This window comes from Euleptes europaea, chromosome 2 (assembly GCF_029931775.1).
Source record: "Euleptes europaea isolate rEulEur1 chromosome 2, rEulEur1.hap1, whole genome shotgun sequence".
Lineage (NCBI taxonomy): Eukaryota > Metazoa > Chordata > Lepidosauria > Squamata > Sphaerodactylidae > Euleptes > Euleptes europaea.
Window position 1 is genome coordinate 129,848,466 of NC_079313.1, and position 25,504 is coordinate 129,873,969.

A 25,504-nucleotide genomic window follows, 5' to 3' on the forward strand; every position below is an offset into this window, starting at 1 on the left:
TGTCTAAAGACAATGCCAAGGTTACTTTATCTCTGCGCTTAAATAGCTGCTTTGCTATAGTAAAGGGCAATTCCAGAGGAAGACCATTCAGGCATGACCTTTTCTTGCTTCAGACAGATTAGCTCAGGGTCTGTCTTTGTTGGCATGTGGATCAGGCTGAAATTTATGGCAATCTGCCCTTGAACATTCCAGTTACATAAAAAACCTTGTTAGTGGAAGTCCCTCCAGATCAGCATTCTCTTCTGATTCTTCAGTTGATATTAGAGGGTCATCTGAGGTTACCCCAACCCATCATGAAATTAATATGCTGAACTTTAAAGCAGTCTAACATTCCCTTAAGTTTTTTTTAAAGTTAACTTGCAGATTTGTAGAACTTATATTTACAGCACAGCAAAGAAACCTATTTGGGAATTTCTTCCGTTTATATATTAAGATTTTAAGACATTGGGTGTATTTTAGTTGTCAGGATTGTCTTTGTGCAAACAGCGAGAGAACTAGTAAGTTTTTTATATTTGTTGATAGAGCTCATCGAAAAATTTGAATATATAGTTATGGTATGGGGAGTGTATATGTCCAGAATGCAAAAAACAACAACACAAAATAAACAAACCACACACCCTGCAATAAGCATGAATCTGATTATAAATGTTATTTGGAGGTTTACATAATGGGACATCATCTTTAATGTGTAATCCTTAAAAGGAATGACTCTTGAGTATTTTTCCTTGCCTCCATCCAACCAAGCCAGCGTGGTGTAGTTGTTAAGAGCAGTGGTTGGAGCGGTGGACTCTGATCTGGAGAACTGGGTTTGATTCCCCACTCCTCCACATGAGTGGCGGAGGCTAATCTGGTGAACTAGATTTGTTTCCCCATTCCTACACATGAAGCCAGCTGGGTGACCTTGGGCCAGTCACGCTCTCTCAGCTACATCTACCTCACAGGGTGTCTGTTGTGGGGAGAGGAAGGGAAGGTGATAGTAAGTGGGTTTGATTCTCCCTTAAGTGGCAGAGAAAGTTGGCATATAAAAACCAATTCTTCTTCTGCATTTCAAACCAAGTCTAGTAAGATTCTTGGGCAAAGCTCTCAGCTTGGCTAACTGCAACATTTATCACCATTGTCACAGAGAATGTGTCATATGGTTTTACTCTCAGCTGCATTTTTAAAGCTGAGTCATAATTAATTGTATTAAAATACTAAACTAGAGCAAATTGCGTTTTCTGGCACGTTCATGTGCATGAAATTATTTTCTCAATTAGCCGTGTATAACCTTAGGTTATACATGGGTCTTTCATCCTGAAATGCTCAAGAAAAAGGTGGGTATATAAATATTTTAAATAAATAACTATTTCCATAACTTTGCACTATATAAAAAAAAGTGGGTTAGAAAAGCTTGCTCCGTTGAGCCTCCTGTGGTCAAGAAAATATAGTTGTGGAGGTTCCATAAGCACGTATGTCCATTCCAGAACTGGGCAGATCTACGGAAAGTATGCATTGAGGGTGTGATTGGGACTGTGCAAGCATCCACTGGATTTATTCCAGAAGTAAGAAACTGAAGTATCTGTGAGATGGATTCAAACACTTCAGTGATTGTTTTCTCATTCACAATTGGAGCTCATTGGAAACATCTTACCTAGAAGCATGGCCTCCGAGCACAGTTTTAGCAATTCACCAATTGCCCTCACCACTTCCACGTCCAACATCCTATTTGGAGAATATTCGGCTCGTCGAAGTAAAAGAAGTGCTATCTCTAAAACCAATTTAAAACTGCTCTTTTTGTTTTCGTTTTAGGCCAAGTTCAGGCTGATTAGATGCTGTAAATCAGCTCTGTGGACTGTCTGCAAATACATGGTGTAATCAGTGTTGCCATTAAATTCAATTGGACAGGTAAGATTGTGGCCTTGTATGAGCTAGCCTGTTGATTTTTGTTTTTTGACCAGCGTTTTCTGTATGCGAGAGCTTGTACAGAACTGCCTGTCCTTGTGCGTCCTGTTCTCACCTGGTCGAGTTTCTTTTTGGCAGTTAAGTGCTTTAGTGGAACGGTATTTGGGCATCTTAGTGATTCTTATTAAAGAGCAGCTTTTTTTGGTCAGTAGGAGGAAACCTGTTACTATATTTGCTTCGGAGCACAAGAGACTATTTATATGATCAAAACATTGTATAGGCTTTGCAAAAGAAGTGAAAGCAATTGTTTCCAGCGGTGTTCACACAACCAGGAGAGGTTATTAATTACCAAAGGAATTTGGTTGTGGATTTGGGGTCGTGGTGAGTTCTGGGGTGGGGGAGCTTTCCAAGCTAATGATACATTGGCCTGTTTAACTTATAGTTTCAGTGGCTGAGGATGATTGCCTTCTTGATGGAAGTGGGATTACACAGTAATAAGTATCTTAACATTTTATTAACTGCCGATTTGATCACTGACCCTAGGCGTGTATGCCTCTCATAAATGAAGGAGATAATGCTGGTGGGGGGCTTGCATAGTATTGAGAATATTCCTCTTTTCTAAATCTCAGTGCTTGAAAAGCAATCTGAACTGTAACGGTTAGGGATTAATTTTAATTAATCGTAGTTTTAAAATTAATCATGATGTGGAAATGTTGAATGTCAGACTTCTGAAACTTAGAACAGTATATCTCCTGGGGGCATATTCTGTGCTGTAACTAAAACAAAACAAATCCCTCATGTAGGTACTGTGAAATAAACCTCAACAAAAGTGTCCAGATCACGTGAAGTGATGGTATCACTTTACTCTGCTCTGGTTAGACCTCACCTAGAGTATTGTGTTCAGTTTTGGGCACCACAATTGAAGAAAGATGTAGACAAGCTGGAACATGTCCAGAGGAGGGCAACAAAGATGTTGAGGGGTCTGGAGACCAAGTCCTATGAGGAAAGGTTGAAGGAGCTGGGTATGATTAGCCTGAAGAGGAGAAGACTGAGAGGGGATATGATAACCAGCTTCACGTACTTGCAGGGCTGACATATAGAGGATGGTGCCGAGTTGTTTTCTGTTGCCCCAGAAGGTCGGACCAGAACCAATGGGTGAAAAATAAATCAAAAGAGTTTCCATCTAGACATCAGGAAGAATTTTCTAACAGTTTGAGCGGTTCCTCAGTGGAACAGGGTTCCTCAGTGGAACAGGGTTCCTCGGGAGGTGGTGAACTCTCCTTCTTTAAGCAGAGGATAGATGGCATTGGCCATCTGTCAGCAATGCTGATTCTAAGACCTTAGGCAGATGATGAGAGGGAGAACTTTCTAACAGTTAGAGCAGTTCCTCAGTGGAACAGGCTTCCTTGGGAGGTGGTAAGTGCTCCTTCCCTGGAGGTTTTTAAGCAGAGGCTAGATGGCCATCTGTCAGCAATGCTGATTCTATGACCTTAGGCAGATCATGAGAGGGAGGGCATCTTGGCCATCTTCTGGGCATGGAGTAGGGGTCAGAGGAACATGCCTGTTATCTTAGGTGCTGTGGAATACAGGCAGGACAGTGCTGCTGCAGTCGTCTTGTTTGGGGGCTTCCTGGAGGCCCCTGGTTGGCCACTGTGTGAACAGACTGCTGGACTTGATGGGCCTTGGTCTGATCCAGCAGGGCTTTTCTTGTGTTCTTATGTCGCTGGAAGTGTGTGGGGGAGGTAGTTGTAAATTTCCTGCATTGTGCAGGGGGTTGGACTAGATGACCCTGGTGTTCCCTTCCAACTCTATGATTCTATAAAAGTATACAGTGGTCTGATGGACTCATAGCAAGTTCCTCTGAGGTAGGGGGATCACAAAGATGTGGCCATGTTGAATTGTCCAGAAATTAATGTGGAAAGGGTATATTTTATGATGCGTGGCTGTCTTAGAACATGTCAGATTCGCCAGCAAATTTTTTTACTTTCCAGAACAAGGGGGAACTTCTGAAATCCTTTCTCCATGGTCAGAAATATGCACTGTCATGCCATTGAGACAACTGGACTTGCCAGACTAATTTAAACGATCAATTGCCTAGTAAATAATTCAGTTGTGTTTTGTAATGTGAGAGGTATGAACGAAAAGGCTTGGTTTAGGAATACGTTCACTTTCTTCCCTGGTGCTTCTGTCGGAAATCTTCAAAGGTAAATGAAAATATTTTGTACTTGGAGCCTTCAGGGTAAGTACAAGCTTGGTGTGCAGCGTTTATTTGATCTGTTAAAAGTTGCCTTAATTTTTAAAAAGTGCAACCAGGAGGATGGTCAGTCTCTTTAAAAATAATTAAGTGCAAGTACTTACACATACTTGCCCTGGCCTGGATGGCCCAGAGTAGCCCAATCTCACAAGCTAAGCAGGGTTGATCCTGGTTAGTATTAGATGGGAGGACCACCCAGGAAGTCCAGGGTCACTATGTGGAGGCAGGCAATGGCAAACCACTTTTGTTCATCTCTTGCCTTGAAAACTGTACAGCAGGGGTGTCGAACTCAATTGTTACAAGGGCCGAATATGACATAAATGTCCCTTGGTCGGGCCGGGCCATGCCTCACCAGCTCAGATCAAGAGTGGGGGTGGCCACCTCGGCTGGCTCGCGGGCTGGATAAGAGCTCTTGAGGGGCCGGAGATCAGAGATGAGCACAGGAAGCTGCCTTATATTGAATCAGACCATCGGTCCATCTAAGTCAGTAGTGTCTACTCAGGTTGGCAGTGGCTCTCCAGGGTATCAAGCTGAGATCTTTCAATCACCCACTATCTGGTCCTTTAACTGGAGATGTCGGAGATTGAACCTGGGACTTTCTGCATGCCAAGCAGATGATCTTCCACTGAACTGCTGTCCCTCCCCCTAAATTGTCCAAGGTGTAGATGACTGGGGAAAGCAATGAAAAACCACCCTGTAAACAGTCTGCCTAGTAAACATCGGGATGTGACATCACCCCATGGGTCAGGAATGACCCGGTGCTTTACCTTTAAGTAGTAGCAACGAACTCTGAACTTATTCCCCCGTCCTTTCCTCTAAATGCAGTCATCGTGAGAAGTAGCAGGATTCAAATCTGATCTGCCTTGAATCTCAGTGAGAAAGGCGGACTACAAATTAAGTAAATCAATGTTGATCTATGCATAATAAGGCACAGCATGCATAATCTATGTGTAGTAATAGTAGTTCTGTATATAGCTCTCCGGACAAGTGAGTGTGATACACAGGGTTAAAAGACAAGCTCCAAATTGGAATCTAAAAAGGAGACATTGGAAGGGGGATGAGATTCTCCTGGGTGGAGGAGGAAGTCTTGTACGGCAGTACTGCTACCCTAAAATATGCTGTGAAACATCTACCTAATGCTTAAGTTTGGTGGATGAGCTCTTGCACTCCTACCTTTTACTCTTTAGACTTTCTTTCGCTAAGCAAATCCTCACCCCCGCCCTGAGAGTTGTTTGAAAATTGATTTCAAAGAGCTGCTGTTCATCAATGTTTCATGGACTTGTCGTCTTACATACTGTTCAGGTAGAGCTATAGCTGAAGTTTAAGAGAGAAGTGGCTTAAAAACTACTGAAATACGCAGTCTTGGCAGTAACTTCACTTGTTTTAAGCTATTCCTTGATGGAATGGATGGAAATTTTATTCTATAAATAGGAGACTGGATGCAGCATTTTTCAAAATCCTGCAAAAAATCCCTGCAATGCCCTCAAAACTTGGAAAGCATAGAGGGCAGGTTTTGAGTATCTGAGGTTCAGGTTTGCTGGTTGGCACTGGAGGTGGGAAAAAGTAGGAAGACGGATATTTCTAGAACAGTAGTAGACCACAACATGCTGGTAATTTTTTAAAAAAGTGTTACAATTGAATGCTTAGTAGCATTTTTAACAGAAAATTTAGGCCATTTATGCAGGGCTGTTTCCCTTACTGTCACCCCGGCGACTGCTCCGTTGCTTTGTTTTGGTTATGCGTGCCTTTCCCGACTGCCAGAGGTTGCCTCACTTTCCCTGCGTGTTTCCTTGTGTTTTGCCCATGTTTTCCGGATGCTGTTTTAGCAAGAATCTGGAAATGCAGGCAAAACACGCAGAAACACACAGGGAGAGCAAGGCGATCTCTGCTGGTCGGGAAAGGCACATGTAATCAAAACAAAGTGCCGGAGCAGTTGGCTGGGTAACCGTGAGGGAAACATCCCTGCATAAATGGCCTTAGTTAGCTCTTTTCCTTGGCTGCTTTCTTTTTTTTGCTGGCTTCCAGGCTCTTCCAGGTATTGATTTTCATCATATTTCCATTGGATTTTATGATGTTGAAAAGCAGTTAAAATACCAGATTCTAACAACTTGTATGTCTGTTTACTCTTTTGTCTTTGTGCAATATTAACAATAAAATGTGTAAAAAGCAATTCATTCTTCACCACTCCCAATATATGAGGACAACACCTAAGCGTTCTTCTTCTGGATTATATGCCGGTTCTTAGTTCTCTTACTTCAGGCTGGGTCGTGCCCTTTCAATGATAGTTCAATATAGCTTAAACTACAGAAGGAAATTTCTACCTCTGACTTTCTTGGACAAAGGGCAGTACACATTTACTCAGTCATTTTTCTAAAGCAACCCTTCTTGACAAGTTAGATTCTGTTCAGATTATCCATACTGATGGTGTTACTGGTGTTCTCTCTCTCTCCCCTTCTTTTTTGTTTGCAGAGAGGCAAGTTGGAACTCTTTGGTCCAAAGTAAAGTTCTTGTTGGTGGGTTGCTTGGTACAAAAATAAAAAACTACTCTAATACTAGCTTGAGCATTTGTTGATCAACAATTCTGAAAAATGGTTATTCCTACTCTACAAATTGCTCTAGCAAAGATGAATGAGCCCATTCTCCCTTGTATGGGTGCTTGCCAGAACCTGCCCATGGTGCAGTTTTGAGGTCTTTTAGGGCTGAAAGAGGGGTTGTGTGACCAACTAATGAGGTCTTTCCAGGAAGATAAGAACAGTGATGGAGCTCGGCTGACCCTAACAGTCTTTTTGGGTTGACTTATTAACATATATATTTTTGCCATCAAGTCACAGGGTTTTCAAGGCAAGAGATGTTCAGGGTTGGTTTGCCATTGCCTGCCTCTGTCTGACACCCCTGGTGTTCCTTGGAGGTCTCCTAGCCAGATACTTGCGAGGGCCAAGGCTGAGAATGTGTGACTGGCCCAAGGTCACCCAGCACGTTTCCATGGCAGAGTGGGGATTCGAACCTGGATTTCCCAGATCCTGGTCCAACACCTTAACCACCACACCACAGTGACCTATTAACATAAATAGCTTTAATTTCACCTTGGACTTGTTTGCATTGTATTGATCAGTTGATATGGGGAAAGATGGCTGTAGCAGGAAAGCAAGGGAAGAGGGATGGCTTACAGGAAATTTAATGGTGCCCCTTTTGCAAGTTGTAGGTTAGATGGGATGTGCCAGTCTTGTTGCATGTTGTTCCAGGTTCAAAGAATGCTATTAATGCATGGAAAAATGAACTCTTAAGTATATTATATCTTGCCTCTGTTGAAAAGATTGAACTGAATGTAGGGTTCTAAATGAGGAGTCTTCCTTCTATAAGGAAGCCTGAGGGGTTCCTATATAAGGCATCTCTCTTACCACACCCACCCCACAATAACATTGAGGAAAATTGGTGGCCAAAGGTCATGTGAGGTCCCATTGAATTGGAACACTTAATACTTTGATCCTAAGGATCTTTGTTCAAAGAGTTCACTGAGCATTGATTTCAAGTTAAGTGTCTTTAAGACTGGGGCCTTATGGAGGAGGAGAAGGCTTTTATATGCCGACTTTCTCTACCACTTAAGGAAGGACCAAACCGGCTTACAATCACCTTTCCTTCCCCTCCCCACAACAGACACCCTGTGAGTTAGGTGGGGCTGAGAGAGTGTGACTAGCTCAAGGTCACCCAGCTGGCTTCATGTGTATGAGTGAGGAAACAAATCCCATTCACCAGATTATCCTCTGCTGCTCATGTGGAGGAGAGGGGAATCAAACCCGGTTCTCCAGATCAGAGTCCACCATTTAGCAACGAACACCTGCTAGGGAACAATTTGATGCTTGAGAAGTCCTGCACCGGTTGAGGTATCTCTGCTTTTGCATCACCTTTCCATGAGTTTCAAGTTAGTTTTATCTTTTGAATAGGGTATATCACTTCCTGAGAACAAGCTTACTTTAACATAGATATATCTTTCTGGATAAATTGCTCTTTGGAAAAAGTGAAAATTGACGCACGTACAAAGTCAGGACTCCTTAAAATAGACCACCAGTATCAACCATAAAGTTGAATCTGGGAATTACTATTTCCTTTGATGACCAGCATAGAGCGAGAGACCATATTTTAAAATGTTATTTTGCCAAGGCGTCCCATTCCAGTTCATGTGCACTGCAAAAGACTTGAGTAGGAGGAATTTGTTTTTGTGACTCCTGTGAAATGAGAAACCTCCTTCTCCTGAGCTCTCACAGTTGCAGGAGGTGAAATGGAAGCTTTCCCACTTAGTAGGAAACTGGAGAAACAAACGCCTCCATTCCCAGAGTCCTTTGGCAAGGGCATCAACTTGAAAGTGCTGGTTGATGGGATAAAGACGTCTAAATAAAATGAAATAATGTTTGGGTGACGTTCAGGGACTGATCTCTTGCGCTGTGCATTCTTTAAGGTCCCTAGTACTGCTTTTAATCTTCGGATGCCCGGTACAAAATAGAGAGTCTTGTGCTTGGTTCTGACTTCTTCCAAAAGTATAGCTTGATGAGAGATTAGCTCATTCTCTTTGGATGCCGGAGGAGAGGCTGGGTCTCGGGTAACAAAAATAATGACCACCTACTAAGCAAAGATGCAGCCTTTGAAACCCCATGTACAATACATATTTTTGTGAAGAGCCAAAACGGTTTGCACTCTGTTGCTGCTAAACGGGTGAATTTTGTCTAGACTTCTGTCTGTGCTCATAGTTGCATGAGCAATAGCTGAGGGAATGCTATGGCAGCCATGAATTTTTAATTGAAGCATAGGTGCAGGAAAGCAAGGGAATGGTGTAAGTAGCCAGGAGAACATATATCTAACAAGTTAAAGCACTGTTCTGAAATCATGGAGAAAGTCCCTACAAGGAACTTTGACTTTCAAGGTGTTAAAAATGGCAAGTGAGACTTCATAATGTGTTGGTTCCAATATTCTGTGTGGAAGGCCTGTTGAATGCATGTGTTTTGATAGTTCCTTGTGTGGGTAGAAATGCAGGCTTTATGCTATAGCCTGCAGTTGTGTTGATTTGCCTTGTTTAACCTTTGCCTCCGTGGAGCTTGCCAGACGGTGAATTTAGTGGCTTTGTTACAGAATCAGACCAAGTATTTTTTGAGGCGGCATTGAGAGACAGTGGAGGCTGGACCGCTGACCAAAACATTGGCTCTTAATTTCGTCCGTTTTAGGTTTACTGAACTTGGCAGTTGGCACATCCCGCAAAATTTATAGCCTCGACTCCATAGACCAGTGATGGCAAATCTTTTAGAGACTGAGTGCCCAAACTGCAACCCAAAACCCACTTATTTATCGCAAAGTGCCAACACGGCAATTTAACTTGAATACTGAGATTTTAGTTTAGAAAAAACAACTCATACATTAACATTGCCACTTCATCACATGCTTGCGGAGTCACTCTGCACAGGATCGCACAGCTGGACGGTCTCCGGGGGGCGCGCCCCTCACCTTATAGCGCGCATAGTTCAGGTACAGGTAGGGGGTGCGTTGCTGGAAGTCGCGCAGGGTCTCGGCCGACGGGAAGCGGAGCTAGAAGACGGGCAGGCCACAACTTGCAGCACCACAGACAGGAGGCACACCTCAGGACGTGCCCGAAGAGCTCCAGCTCAGCCAGCCCCTCGTCCAACGCAGTGCTGGGGCCCGGCTCTCCAAAGGCCGGCTCCCTGAGCCAGGGGTCTCCCGGTGCCTCGCCGCTGCCACCGGTGCACTCCGGGTGGCAGTGTGCCTTGCTGTCGTCCAGCAGGCATTGGAGGTGCAGGCTGGCCTCCAGGCCGTGGATGCTCTCCTTCCAGTCCTCTCCCTCGTACTGCTCCAGCATGTAGGCGTGCTGCAATGGCAGCAGCTCGGCCCCTGGGAAGCCGCAGAAGCTGTACTTCTTGTACTGCGCGTCAGCCAGGGTGGCCAGCAGCAGCGGCAGCAGCAGTCCCCGGCTTCGCCACTCCATGCCCGCCCCGCCGCCGCCTGCTGCTGCTCCGGATCCGCTTGGAGGCCCATCGAGAGGCTCCGGGAAGCAGGGAGGAAAGGAAGGCGGGAGGCAGGCCCAGGCGGATCCCGCAGGGTTTTAGCGAGGCCGGCAGGCGTGGGGAGGCGTGGGGAGGGACCAAATGGCCAAAATGCACGGGAGGTTTTGCCTTGGATTTGCAACTCTCTAGATGTGCTGGGGTGACGGCTCGCGTGCCCACAGAGAGGGCTCTGCGTTCCCCCTCTGGCACACGTGCCATAGGTTCGCCACCACTGTCATAGACTAACCAAGTTTATTCCAGCAGAAGCTTTACTGAACCACACACCACAAACACATCTGATGCAGACCTACAGGGCTACCCTTTTGAAATCAGCTTCATAGAGTTTTTACTTTCTTAGATTTTTAGATGTTGGACCTTGATATGATGAAGAAATGCTTGGCTATTGTTTCTTTGAGTGGCACGGGGACACATAATTTCAGTTTAGGTTCCCAGTGGGTAAAATGCTTAAACAAAACTTTATCTGCTGCTGTTCTTCGATGGAGAACGTTGAGCCACATTTGCTCCATCTTCACACAATGCAGCGTTAAATTATGGAACTCCCTGCCCCAAGAGGTGGTGATGGCTGCCAACTCGGAAGGCTTTAAGAGGGGAGTGGATATGTTCATGGAGGAGAGGGTTATTCATGGCTACTAGTCAAAATGGAGCCTAGTCATGATGCATACCTATTCTCTACAGTATCAGAAGAGCATGCCGATTATATTAGGTGCTTTGGAACATAGGCAGGACAATGCTGCAGTCGTCTTCGTTTGTGGGCTTCCTAGAAGCACCTGGTTGGCCAGTGGGTTAACAGACTGCTGGACTTGATGGGTCTGATCCAGCATGGCATTTCTTATGTTTTTATTAAAGGTTTACAATATAAGGATAATATATAATTCCACACTCTTATCATGATTGCCTGGTCTGCTGTCAGGAATTCTGCAGAAGTAGTGCTGGTACTGGGTGGCCCAGGCTAGCCAGATCTCATCAGATCTCGGAAGCCAAGGAGCGTCGGCCCTGGTTAGTAATTGGATGGGAGACTACCAAGCAAGTCCAGGGTAGCTACACAGAGGCAGGCGATGGCAACCCACATATATTTATTGATTTCTGTTTTACTTTGCTATGACAAATCAACATGGCTACCCTATCGAAACCGGCTCCATAGAGATTTACTTTTTCAGATCTTTAGTGGTTGAGATGATGGGCCTTGATATAAAAAATGCTTGGCTGTTTTTTTGCTGAGTGCCACAAGTAACCCCAGTTTAGGTTCCCTCGAAAACCCTGCTGAGTCACTGTAAGTTTGCTGCGATTTGATGGCACTTTCCACTACCAGAGCTGGTACAGTGGGGTCCATGCTATAAACCAGTGGTCCCCAAACTTTTCAGGCAACTGCCCCCTTCGTTCCACAAACTCAACCCCAGTGCCCCCTACCCTATAAAATACATTATTCCAAATAGGGGTTTGCATGACTCACTAAAGACGATAATATCAATAACATTTCAAAACAATTAATTGCACATCTATTCAAAATCAAATTAAAACTTTTTAGTTGAAATTTATTCAACAAAACTGATGAACTTGAGCTAGTGGTACCAGCTCTTCAAAGTCTAGAAAAAAATTCTGACAGTTTCCACCAAATTTGCCAGCGTTGGTGCCATAGCTTGATCTCTTGTAAATTAGTGAACAACACAGTTGAAGGGGCCCACCTCTAGCGCCTCCCTGCTATCCCCTTGCCTCTTAGTGTCCCCCTAGGTAATCCCACTGCCCCCCAGGGGGTGGTACTGCCCACTTTGGGAACCACTGCTATAAACCATAGTGAATTTTCATGAGATAGATGGATGGTATCTGAAGCAAGGGAGACTTAAACGATCATTGACAGTTGGGAGTACTTGTGTAGGGAGAGATGCTCCCTAAATTATGCAGGACTTTGCCATTTAGGGCTCTTTTGGTTGTAAGCCAGCATCTTCAATTGAGCTCGAAAGTTAACAGGTAGCCCAGCCAACAGACTTGACTCAGGTCCTTTCATTTCTGCTGACCGATAGGAGTGACCAGCACTGTAAATATGCATTTGTTCTCGTGGAATTTAGTGAATAAGAAGGCAAGCAGTCGGTTGATAGGCCGGTGTTTGTTTTGAAAGGTGTGTAGATAAGTCTATATTTATCGAATTCATGCACAAGCTTGCACAGTCTGAATTAGCAACTAGAAATAAAGACATTAGGAGACATATTCATGCACGCAGCATAGTGGGATATTTGTGTGTGTGTGTTAAGTTCCATCAAGTTGCTTCCAATGCATGGCGACCCTGTGAATCAGTGTCTTCCAAAACTTCCTATCCTTTAACTGCTGTGCTCAGGTCTTGCAAACTGAGGGCTGTGGCTTCCTTTATTGAGTCAATCCACCTCATGTTGGGTCTTCCTCTTTTCCTGCTGCCCTCAACTTTTCCTAGCATTACTGTGTTTTCCTGTGACTCTTGTCTTCTCATAATGTGACCAAAGTACGATATCCTCAGTTGAGTCATTTTAGCTTCTAGGGACCATTCAGGCTTGATTTGATCTAGAACCCGCTTATTTGTTTTTTTTGGTGGTCCACGGTATCTGTAACATTCTCTTCCAATGCCACATTTCAAAGGAATCTGCTTTCTTCCTGTCAGCTTTCTTCATTGTCCAGCTTCCTGTCCAGCTTTCTTCATTTTCCCTCCAACGATGCACCAAATTTCCAGTTTTACCAATGGGCAAATTGAAAATATTCTTCCAGGTACAGGTGACAGAAAGATTTCTGATCTCTTCCCCCCCCCCCCAGGCCTTCACATCTCTATCTCTGCTCTAGTTCTTGGTTCTTCGAACACCAACTTTAATCTTACCTCTTATGACCCTTTTCTGCTAGGGTTGGCTACTAATTTACTTTTGCAGTATGGTGGAATCTCTCCCCCCCACCCCCAGCAACGTCTGAAATGGGAAAACCAGGTGGGATAGTAGATAATATGGTGTAGGATCCAGACTAAATTTTCTGTTAATGGAATGGAACTTTCCCCCACTGCACCTCACCGATTGCCACAAAATGCTGCTATGGGGTTTTTGTGTGTGTGTGGAAGGGGGGAGGGGACTCGAAGGATCAACATGCGGTCGTCTACTGTGGGACGACAGAAGTTGCCAGTTTAATCTGAATCCAGCTCATGATTACTTTCTAATAAGCTTGCCAGTCCCCCAGTTAGGGTGAGGGATCTCCCGGCCCCAGGTTCTGTTGCCCGACGCCTCTTGGGTCAGTGGCAGAGGGACGTTTAACAGCTGTGTCCCTATGTCACTTCCAGAAAAAAAAACTGGAAGTGACGGTGTGTCACTCTAGGAATTGCTGGAAAACCATCAAGTTTTCGATTATTCCTAGAGCTGCCCCATGTCACTTCTGGGTTTTCCCCAGAAGTATCGCAGGGATGTTGCCGACATTGCGCCCACATACCTCACTCCCAATCTTCTCGCTTGGCCTGGCAACCCAACTTTCTGACTAGCATCACACTTCATTAGGGATTGCTGATTACATGGAGTGGTAATTGTCATCTGCCCATCTTATGTAGCATCTTTGAAACTTTACTGTCATGGCGTAAGACCTGTCTAGGTGGAAGCGGCAACCATGATGCAAAATTTACTTGAGAATTAGCCTTGAGTAAAGTTGGTTTCATAGGTCTGCTTACTAAAGTGGCACTGCTCTGCAAACCTAATATCAAATGCGATTCTTCTGTTACGTCAGTGGACTAAGAGTGGTCTCATGCCACAGTAAAGTAACCATGGAAAGTTGTTTAGACCTCCTACCTTTAGCAGGAGAACAAAGGTTAATTCCATTCTGTTGTAGGAAGATGCTCTTGGGAGCTTCTCAGGGCTGTCCTTGTTCATCTGCCCACTGTCTTATAGTCAAAAGTTCAGAGATCACAGTATCTATAATTCTGTAAACATTTGGCCTCTTGTCACTTTACATCTTCTGGCTATCTCTTTGAATGGTCTTCCTTCCTTCAGGAAGGGGCTGTGACTCAGTGGTAGAGCATCTACTTGCCATGCAGAAGGTCCCAGGTTCAATCCCCGGCATCTTCAGTTAAAGGGACTAGGCAGGTAGGTGATGTGAAAGACCTCTGCCTGAGACCCTGTAGAGCCGCTGCCGGTCTGAGTAGACGATACTGACTTTGATTGACCGAGGGTCTGATTCAGTATAAGGCAGCTCCATGTGTTCTTGTGTTCCTTGGCAGTCCCTAGACCAAGCCTTTCTCAGCTCTTTTTCCACAAGGTCTGAGAGTTGCTATTTTCTCAGCAGCTAGACTTTTACTAAGCATTGTGTTTATGCTCTGACTTGTGTCCTCAAGCCCAGTTAGTACCTGGCTGAAACTATTTTTGAAGAGATGTTCTTTGTTCAGGGATGAAGAGCCACCCAACTTACAACAGCACAGATTCAATTGTTTCATTATGCTGTTGCAGCTAGCTTAAGAGTCTTTATTGCAAAATTGATATTTTTACTGCTCAAAAGCTCTAGTGCATCTTGGTATTTATAACATCTTGGTCAACCAGTTTAGTTTTATCACACTCTTAAAACTTCAGGGTTATTCAAAGAGGACAGACAAGTTTGGTAAATACATTACAAAGCAATAACAAAAAAATTATTTTTCCCAAGTTCTTGTGTATGTGAAGGACTGTAAGATTAATGTGCCTATACTTTTCTAACTTTTTTCTCCTAGATTTCTTTCTCAAATTAGGTTCAGATTCCGGATCAGGATTACTTTTAAACTGTTGCATATTTTATGTTGCTGTGTTCTGTCTCCTAACTGTTGCTGAGAAGAGAATTTAAATTGTGAAAAGCAGTTCCAAGAAATGGGATAGATACTTAGCATGTTTTCCACTGGCAGGTGGTGGTGGAATTGCATTGGTGCTGAGACAAGGGGGTTAAACCCTTTCTCCTGTGCCATTTCAGTTGCTTGAGATCTGTTTCCCAGAGCTGCTGTTTGTTACCGGAAGAGAAACACGCGACATAGATTGCAATTGCTTAGCAGTTGCATGTTCCACTTAGTTTGCAAATGGTTTCTGTCCCTGTTCTGATGAGCTAAAATAAACAAATTACTCCTTTTGGATTATGTGACCAGCTGTCATTTGAGGGATAATTTCAAATGCTTTGGTAACTAATTTTTTGCTCTCCTGTTTGCTTAGGAGGCATGGCTTTCACAGCTCATGTCAGGAGGCTGTGTTGAGCCCTACATCAAATGGAGCACATTAGTAGGCAAGCTCTGAAAATCTTGCCTGCTTATCTGTTAATGCTTACAGAATTATCACTGCAAAGCAAAGCTGGCTTTGGGCAGCCCGTTCCTGAGGGGGAGGGCTGAGCTGTTGACTCAAAGGGGCAAAGGGGGCATTCCTGGCCTAAAGGGAGGTTAGGAAGCAGCCTAAAGGCAGCTCTGCCCCTGGAACGCCCCAGGAATGCCCCTGTGATGACAGCGCACCTGGGACGATGGAGGTGCACTGTCAGGATGCTGGCAGGAGGCTGCGCTGGCGTCCCAGGGCTGCGCTGCCACGGCAGCACATGGAGGTCAGCATGAGTGGTCCAACGCTGGCACCTATGCCAGTCAGGGTGGCGCAAGCAGCCCTGGCGCCAGCACACCTGGCCTGGATGTCAACGGGGGCCCTTGCCCGCCTCCTAAAGACTTTCGGCCTCCCAGCTCAGTAATGAGCTGTTAGTCATACAAATGTTAGATTAATTCAACGCTCCTCTTGCAAGCCTGCTACAGTCCACACATTCTGAATGATGCCGTGCCAAATTTTGCATAGAAAGAATATTGATTACTTCGGCAGCTTTCAGACTCACCTGTCAATCCCCACTGAGAGATTTGAGGCTTTGAGTTCTTCCCATCATCCTATCTGTGGACGTTGCCTCCAAGCCAAGGGCTCACCCACACCTCCTACGGTATACATGTGCTCTGTATGTGCATCTATTGTATCACAAGTTGAGGGCCTGTGAGGAATCATGGGAATCTACTTTCACCCTTCAGAATCTCCTCCTAAGCCATTCTTTGTGCTGTCAGGAACTTGAAGCGGTAGATTCTCCCTTTCTTATTTCATTGCATCTCAGCTGCTTTCAATGTTCCATGGTTTGGATCCAAAGGAGGATTTCTGCAGGGGGCATAATTTTTTTTTTTTTTGGTGATTTATAACCCACCCTCCCTGGCCAATAAGAAAATTAACCACAAAATCTAAATTTAAAACAATAAAATCCCAATTTAAAACTTAAAAACGATAAAACTACAGATGGCGCTAAACACTACTCGTGTTACCGGATATTCGCAGCAGGTTCCCCCTTAGTTGACATTAATAATATAACAGGAGGGGGGAGCATAGGAAGGCCAACAGATGATATTTGCCACCATTTTGCTGATTCCCCCTTCTGCTACAGCCCCAAATACCCCCCCATGCTGTTCTTGGGCTTCTGCTGTCCCCCAGAAACAGCTGAGAGGAAACTCTGAAGACAATCCTCGTCCAGGTGTGAGTCCGCAAGAGTGGCCGGTTTGCTTTGAGTTGCTGCTTGTCAATGCTGGTGACGGCTTCCACGCTTATCAAGCAACCCTCTGTTTTTTTTTTTTTTAATTCATCTCCGTTTTCCCCGTTTTATATAACCCTACTCTGTCCTGACCTTAACTTGCCCCTTGATTCTGATGCACCTGTCCGTCTCCTGTTTTGTATTTTACTTTGAGTCTCTGTGGTGTGTGCGAGAGAGAAACCCAAACAGGTTTGCAGAGGCCTTAGGGCTGCAGGTTCTGTCTTTCGCAGAAATGTCTCCAGGCTGGGTGGAGAGACGTGTTCTGAAGTACAGCTGGGCACAGGTCCAATTCGGATCAGGACTGTGGCATTCAAAGAGAGGGCCTTGGACTTCCACTCTGTTGCCATTTTTCTGACCTGGCATGGCCCGGGGAGGGGGTTTACCCTGTTTACCCTGTTGGTGGCTGCAGGTGGTAAACTCTCCTTCCCTGGAGGTTTTAAGCAGAGGCTGGATGGCCATCTGTCAGCAATGATGATTCTATGACTTCAGGCAGATCGTGAGAGGGAGGTCATCTTGGCCATCTTCTGGGCTTGGAGTAGGGGTCACTGAGGGTATGTGGGGGAGGTACCGTATATACTCGCGTATAAGCCGAGTTTTTCAGCCCAAAAAAAGGGCTGAAAAAGCCGAACTCGGCTTATACGCGGGTCAATACGGTAGAGGGGGGAGGAGGGAAGGGGGAACTTACCGTCGTCACCGCCGCCATCGCCGCTGGGCCCGTGAGGCTTCCTCTGACCGGCAGCGGCCTGCAGGGGCCTCCTGCAGGCCGCTGCCGCCGATTCGCCGCCTCTCCTGGTGAGTAGGGGGTTCAGGGGCTCTTCCCCCTCCCCCCTTGGATGACACTGGGGTCGGGGTGGGTCAGGAGGGCCCGGGAGGCCGGTGGGAGGGCGACCTGGGGCAGGGGCGAGATCATCCCTGCGCTCTAAAATGGCGGCCGCCATTTTAGAGCGCAGCATTACCAGTAAAGGGAATTTCTTATTGACCCTCGGCTTATATGCGGGTCAATAAGAAATTCCCTTTTCTGGTCTCAAATTGGGGGGGGGGTCGGCTTATACTCGGGTCGGCTTATACCTGAGTATATACGGTAGTTGTAAATGTCCTGCATTGTGGAGGGGGTTGGACTAGATGACCCTGGTGGTCCCTTCCAACTCTACGATTCTCATTCTATTCTAAGTGCTGAGCATGCAAATCAAATCACACCTTTATTTGGCATAAAAAGTACATATTGAGGTTAAAAGGAGATTTATAAACTTTTGACTGAGATCTTCCTTACAACATTAAAAGTTAAATCTTTAATATAAATCCCAGGAAGCTAGCAACCCCTGCAGTAACCTGGGGTGCTGAGCATGCTTCTCCACCTAACATGGGAATCTCCCCAGGGAAAATGTAACCTCTGATTCTGTGCTTGGAAGCCAGCGTGGTGTAGTGGTTAAGAGCGGCGGACTATAATCTGGAGAAACTGGTTCGGTTCCTCACTCCTCCACATGAAGCCTGCTGGGTGACTTTGGGCCAGTCACAGTTCTCTCCAAACTCTTTCAACCCACACGAAGGCAGGCAATGGCAAACCACCTCTGAATGCCTCTTGCCTTGAAAACCCTACTGGGTAGACATAAGTCAGCTGTGACTTGATGGCACTTTCTACCACAGTTAGGTGCATAAGTCGATGATGTTTGAGAAAGCATGTTTGAAGGCACTAAAACTGTTGCAAGTGATGGCAATAATTAAAATTGGATTAAAAATGAGTTTTAAATCTGCCAATAATGCATCTACCCTTTTGCCAATTCTAAAGTAAGAACTTTAGCTAGGAATGTGTTTCATAACCTGGGGTAGTTACTGAAAAGCCTTTATAAAAACATGGGAGTGGCAGCTAAAGGAACGTAAACAAGCCAAGGGAAGCTCAAAGAAATTCCTCTGTTTTGACAGGCCAGTAGTCTGCTGAAGTTTGCTCGATTCCTCATTTTGGAAGATATTGTATGAAACGCAGAAGGACTTGGCATTTGCCAGACGAATCTTGGCTTCCTTTCAGGAAGACAGACAAGAGGGTGTGTAAAATTCCTCGTGTCGGTTCAAGAAACCAAACACTGAGGAAAAGGAAGGGCGACTGTGCTGAAGCGTGTTACGTTAAGGGTATGGATTAGTCAGTTGCAGCTTTTTCAGAACTTACTGAATGACTGTTGCGTTCTGAGAGCTACAGGGTGCTTTAGGAGGAGATTTGGAAGGATGGAACTGGATTTCCAAACTGCTCCCCTCCCCCCCCGAACAATAGTTCGCTAAACATCAGCCCTCTGTGGGTTATATTCAGGCAGATCTCTGGAGCCACCAATGCAACAAATTTCATTGTGTGTGTTTGTGTACTTTTATGATGACCGTCATGTTATCTGCAATTACAAAGCATCTTAAATTGAAAGAGCAATCTCAGTACATCTTCAAAATTATTTAGTACACAATTTTTCTCCTCTTTTGACGATATGAAATGTCATTATATGCTTAGTACTTGCTTATGGGAAACGGAAAATGTGGGTTTTAAAATGATTGTCCCAGGTACATAAATGAGAAACATTATTATTTTTTCTCTCCAAACAGATCATTGGTGAAAGACTTTTTTTCATAAAAATATTTTTTCCATCACAAGCAGCTATGCATTAGACGAAAGCAACCTGCTTGGGCAGAGGAAAAAACCTACTACTTAAAAGGATGAATAGTGAAGAGGAATTCTATGATGCCGTTACAGGTGAGTAAGGGACCATGTAAAATGAGGCTGTGTGGAAAAACCAGAATGTTGCGTTTCTGCCATTCCGAAACAGCAAAGGGAAGAAAAATATTTGAACCCAGAAAAACCAGCTAAGCAAGAACGTTGACAAAAAACCTATTAGATGAATACCAATGGGTTATGAGCGATAAATTAACAAAACTTTAATACATTACGAATTGTAAAAAATAAAAGCTCATTAAACCAAATGCATTTCAGCGAACCAAAACGCGTTTGTTTTAATTATTTTTTTTACAATTTGTAATGTATTAAAGTTCTGTTAATTTATCGTATAACTCATTGGTATTAATTCCGTTAATAGGCGTTTCTGCCATTACCAAGAAGCTGTGGCTTTTATGTATGTGAAAGTATTATTGTGGGCGGGAATCCCTTCTGTTTTTGAACTGACTAGGAGATGGTGTCAAGATCTGAATTTCTTCGGCTCTTTCTGACCCTTGTGAAGTTTGTCTATCTCTCTTTGAACGCAACTAATTTCCTGCTCAAACAGCACTTCCGTGTAGGGCAAAGTATGTGACGTTTGTTTCCATGTCTGATTTTATCGTATACGAGTATGAGGTTCTGAGTGTGGGAGTGGTTTCCTAATGTGTGTGCTCCCTGCATGCACATGTGGAGAAATTGATGTATGTGAATTTGCTGTAGTCGATAGTCTACATTCCATTGGTATGTTGAGTAAATAGGTTGTGTCCCATTTTATTCGCTGTAATAGGAGTTTCGTAATCCAAACTATTTAATGATGAAATGTGTACAAGCAAAATCACACGTTAAGTTCTTTTTCACAGCATGCTTTATGTGTTTATCTAAAAATTAAAAGGCGGGCATTCTGTTTTGCTTTTTTCGGCTACCTGGTTCCAAAACCTCTGGGCCACCAGAGAGAAGTTTCTGATATTATCAGCCATTGATCTCTCTAGTCTGTTAGCCAAAGGGCCTTCCCCCATTTATAAATTTGTGTGGGAGGGGTTCACATTCTTAAATAATAGTGTGCTCTTAACAATGAGTCTCTACCAAGTATAATAGGACATGTTTTTCTGTGTTAGTCTGGCAGTGCCTTTACCAAAACACTCCTTAGTATTGTGGCATATGGCATTTAGTTGTGAGATGATAAAGAATACTGGTGGGTGCACTCTTTTACAGTTCCTGAAGATGAACAGATATTCCCCACAACCGTTAATTACAACAAAATATGCTCTAGTTGACCCTTTTTTCCTGTTTTATTTTCTTCCTTTGAAAACCGAACTGGATCATATTGGAAGCCATATAAATGAGGGGTGGGGATTCATAAAAGCAAGAAATCAAAAGTAACTCTAGTGTTGAGATAAGGGGTTAACGGTATTATGATAAAGGGAAAGGGAAGAACTGGAAAAACCGGTAGCTGTGATTTCCAGAAATAAGTAGAAATGCCAGGAAGATGTGGAATTGGGCATTTAGGGACTTGCTGTCGAATAATCCTTACTGCCTTGTTCTAGTCAGGAGGAGTGACCTTAGGCTGCATGCTTACCACTAGAAAAATTCCAAAGGTGTTGGTTTGGTGGATTAGAAACAGGTTGGTTGCTGCTGCCAGAACACTGTATTCTTGATTGGTTGTAAACGTTTTTGATCTGTCCAATATGTTTTTACAATATAGGCTTTAAACGTGGTGGACAGCGCCTGCCATACATAGTGGCACTTGAAATTGTCAATTGTTTCTGTCTTGCCCACCAGTGTTGCTGACCATTCTCTGCAAAGATACTTCTGCAAATAAACGTATACGTGTAAAAAGCTCCTGAAGTTATAGTCCTTCGTTTAAGATCGTTTCAGAGGATAGCCATGTTAGTTGGCAGTAGGAGAACAAGATTCGAGCCCAGTAGCATCTTAGAGACCAACAAGATTTTTGAGTCATGAGCTTTTGAGAGTCAGAGCTCCCTTCGCAAGATATCATATCTGATGCTTATAAATTATTGTACAAGGAAGTGATTATGGAAACTCTCAGACACACCTCTGCAAATTTCCCTAAAACAGATCAGTCATTTTATATTTAGGCGTATGTTGCACCAAAAGATAAAATTACCTGTAGAAAGAGAACTTTTTGGAAACTACCATTCTGCTTGGCTTTGGGAGATGCAAGCATTGTTATGATTGCTTTTGAGAAAGGGGATCATGGACAAAAGTACGTTACGTAGGCAGAGAGCTGGCGAAAGCTGAAAAACCTGTTGTCATCTTGTCGGTGTCTTTGGATTGTAATGGTTAAACTTCAGTGTACGGCGTGAATGATTTTTCAAGTGCTCACCCTAAAGAGAGAGAGCAAGGACATACTTTCTGCATGCATCGTTGGAGCTGACACTGTTTAAATTTCATTATTTTTGTTGCTGCTTATTAGGTGGCTTCTTTGTCCTAGATTATACTGCCTGCATGGTCCTCAGTGACCGCACGTTTTAGGAGGTGGCAGACGGCATCGATGCCCAAAAGTTTTGGTGTGTATTAATGTCTTCTAAAAACGTCTGGTGTGGTTACAGAGTTTGAGTAGGCAGCATGTGCCTCTGATATGCCATATGCACCTGCTTCTGGTAATTCTTTAGACTGAATAATGATATCCATCTGCTGTGGTAACCATTATTTAAGATTTGCTGCTGTCATAATTTCAGGCACACACCTTTAGATGTGTACAGATGCAGTTTTAGGTCAGTGTTATGCGTCTGTCTGTCTGGTATGTATTTGAGAGGAACCTGGGAAATCAACTGGATTAGGGCAGTGTCGAATGTTCATGTGCAATAATTTGAAATGTAAAAAGGGGCTTTCTTGGGCTCAGACTATTTCGTACCTTCTTTGTGTTTGTTTCCCGCTGTTTACTATTCTTCCTGGTGTTAGGTTTAGTAGCATTTTTTAAAAGTCCCAAACGTCCTGCTGATTACATGATCCTAACCAATTTGGAATCCACCCCCTCCCCTGGAATGGGCTGCCTAAAGACTCGCTTGCAGAAGGAAGCTTTTGCACATCTGTCACTTATTCCGTTTCCAGGTGCAGATGTCAACTCTCTTTGCTGCTTTGTTTTCAGTACCGTGCACCTCCCATGCATTCTCAGAATGAGTATTTGGATGTGTATCCCTTTGAAAGCATTCTATTCCAGCTAGAAAGCATCTGTGCTCAGAGATACATCTCAGTCCACATCTGATCTGATTTAAGCTATTACTGCTCTAGGGATCCTCTGTCAGTATGGCAATACAGGGAGTGTTGAAGCAAATGAACTGGAGTTATATTATGCCCCCCCCCCCCAAGTTAGAGCTTGCAATTGTGCCCTGAACATGCCCACTGACTTGCATTCCAATGGGTAGATATTGCTTTATGGTGGCTTCCCTCTTTCCTGTCCCCCTTGGAAATAGGATTTGAGTTGCTATTTTAGCCTGAAGTGTGGAATTGTGCCTCAAATGCTTGTTTTCAATGGCATAGTCTTAATATTCAGTGGATTTACTGTATTATATACAAACTGGTACATTTGCAGAACTGGCACATTTGCAGATAACATACCAAATAGGCGAGTAGTTAACCCAAAACCTCATTTTTCTTAACCAGTTAAAAGGAATTTGCAACAGTCATGAACACACCTGTTTGTAAGATGAGTGTGTTTTTCACAGTGCCTTAATAATGGATAGTGACTGAGGGGCAGTCTTTATTTTTGCAATGTACTTCAGCTGCCTTTGCCTGTGTTTTAAAATAAGTTTAATGCAGCAGCAAGGGTCTGGACGTGGCTTGCAGAGTTGCAAGAGCGTTTCTGTGGAGTAGCTGCCTTTTTTGGGTGTGTGTGCGTGTGTGTTACAAGTTTCCAGGATGTTGACTTTGCTTTGGACGTGGAACTACCAAAGTGTTTGTATATCCTTGAAGTGGTGACCCTGTGAAGACTGCCCGGATCCACCCACCCTGTGGGTTAATTTTATTTTGAACCCATAGCGTTGGTATGGTCCCCTTGGCTTAATAAAATTGTTGAACATAAGAAAGACCATGCTGGATCAGATGGAAGTCCATCAAGTCCAGCAGTCTGTTCCCACAGTGGCCAACCAGGTGCTTCTAGGAAGCCCACAAACAAGACGACTGCAGCGGCATTCTCCTGCCTGTGTTCCACAACACCTAATAGAATAGGCATGCTCCCCTGATCCTGGAGAGAATAGATATGCATCATGACTAGTATCCATTTTTACTAATACCCCTCTCCTCCATGAACATGTCCACTCCCCTCTTAAAGCCTTCCCAGTTGGCAGCCATCACCACATCCTGGGGCAGGGAGTTCCACAATTTAACTATGAAGATGAGTTGGCTGCATACTTAAGTCCTTAGTGTTTATGCAGAGTAGGCAAAATGCAGGTCCTTTGGAAGCTGACAGTCTTGTTTGAGTGGCGAAGAGAGAGGAAGTCCAGAGGAGGGAGATTCAAAGATAACAAGAGTGGTTGTAAGCAGCGGCAGCCTCAGTCTCTTAAGTTTCACTTCAGTTGAGGCTGAGCTGGCTGCACCTTTTCAGGTTGTCTGCTCTCTGTTTGTGCTTAAATTTTGCTAAAAATAAATGCACACACCCGACAGCCAAAGGGAAGGTGCCAAGGGATAGAGTAATAATTGGTTACACAAACTCAGTGGAAGAGCCTCTGCTTTGCACGCAGAAGGTCCCAGGTTCAGTCCCGGCATCTCCAGTTAAAAGAACCAGTCCAGTGATATGAAAGACCTCCGCCTGAGACCCTGGACAGCCGCTGTCAGCCTGTTGGACCAAGGATATGGTTCAGTATAACAATATAAGAAGAGCCCTGCTGGATAAGACCAGTAGTCCATTAACAGTGCAGTCCTGGGCAGGGTTACTCCAGTCTAAGCCCATTGAAATCAATAGGCATAGAATGCAGTAACTCCAGATAGGATTGAACTGTTAGTATGCTGGGCTAGCTCACACAGTGGCCAACCAATTTTTCTGGAGTTCCAACAACAAGGCATAGAGGCCAAGGCCTTCTGCTGATGTTGCCTCCTGGCACTGGGATTCAGAGGTTGGCTGCCGCTGAACGTGGAAGTTCCCTTTAGTCACCATGGCTAGTAGCCAGTGATAGACCTCTCCTCCATGAATCTGCCTATTCCCCTTCTGAAGCCGGCTATGCCTGTGGCCATCGCTACATCTTCTGGCAGCAAATTCCATGTTTTAATCATTTTCTGTGTAAAGAAGTGTTTCCTTTTGTCTGTCCTGAATCTACTGCCCATGAGCTTCATTGGATGCCCTTGGGTTCTAGCATTTGGGGAGAGGGAGAAAAAGTTCTCTTTGCCTACTTTCTCCACCTCATTCATAATTTTATAAACCTTTCTCATGTCCCCCCTTAGTTATCTCTTTTCTAAACTGCAAAGACCCAGACTCTTCACCCTTTCCTCCCAGGGAAGGTGCTCCAACCCTCTAATCATCTGGGCAGCTGCTTCGTGTGTCCTTTGTCCTCTTTGACCTGAGCCCAATGCAGAGACCCGACTTTTCTCTGAACTCACCCCATGGGAAAGTAGATGAAGAAGAAGAGTTGGTTTTTATACCCCGATTTCCTCTTCCATTAAGGAGTCTCAAACCAGCTTACAATTGCCTTCCCAGTGTAGTGGTTAAGAGCGGTGGTTTGGAGCAGTGGACTCTGATCATGAGAAATGGGTTTGATTCTCCACTCCTCCACATGAGCGGTGAAGGCTAATCTGGTAAACTAGATTTGTTTCCCCACTCCTCCACATGAAACCAGCTGGGTGACCTTGGGCTAGTCACAGTTCTCTTAGAGCTCTCTCAGCCCCACCTACCTCACAGGGTGTCTGTTGTGGGGAGGGGAAGAGAAGGAGATTGTAAGCCAGTTTGATCCTTTCTTAAGTGGTAGAGAAAGCTGGCATATAAAAACCAGCTCTACTGATATTTCCTCCCTCATCTGCATAAAAGACTGTCTATGTACACAGGAGTCTCCTTTTCAGTCGGCTTTATTGCTCAGGAACGCCAGCTTCTCAGCACTTAAGCAGCCTCTTGGTTTGTCCTCAGATGTACCC

General features: G+C 44.4%; 1 protein-coding gene across 2 annotated transcripts in view; it reads left to right on the plus strand.

The window, feature by feature from the left end:
* The first annotated feature begins 1,818 nt into the window (after positions 1–1,818).
* OSBPL2 (oxysterol binding protein like 2) overlaps positions 1,819–25,504 on the plus strand; it is a 104,890-nt gene continuing 81,204 nt past the window's right edge. Inside the window, exon 1 of one of the 2 annotated variants that reach the window (XM_056844225.1) lies at positions 1,819–1,884. Coding sequence is in view for 1 of the 2 variants with exons in the window: in XM_056844224.1 (XP_056700202.1) it covers positions 19,429–19,465 (37 nt within the window). In the remaining variant the exon portion in view is untranslated. Of the gene's footprint in view, positions 1,885–19,357; positions 19,466–25,504 lie in introns of those variants that run through there. The other variant, XM_056844224.1, reaches the window with a different exon arrangement.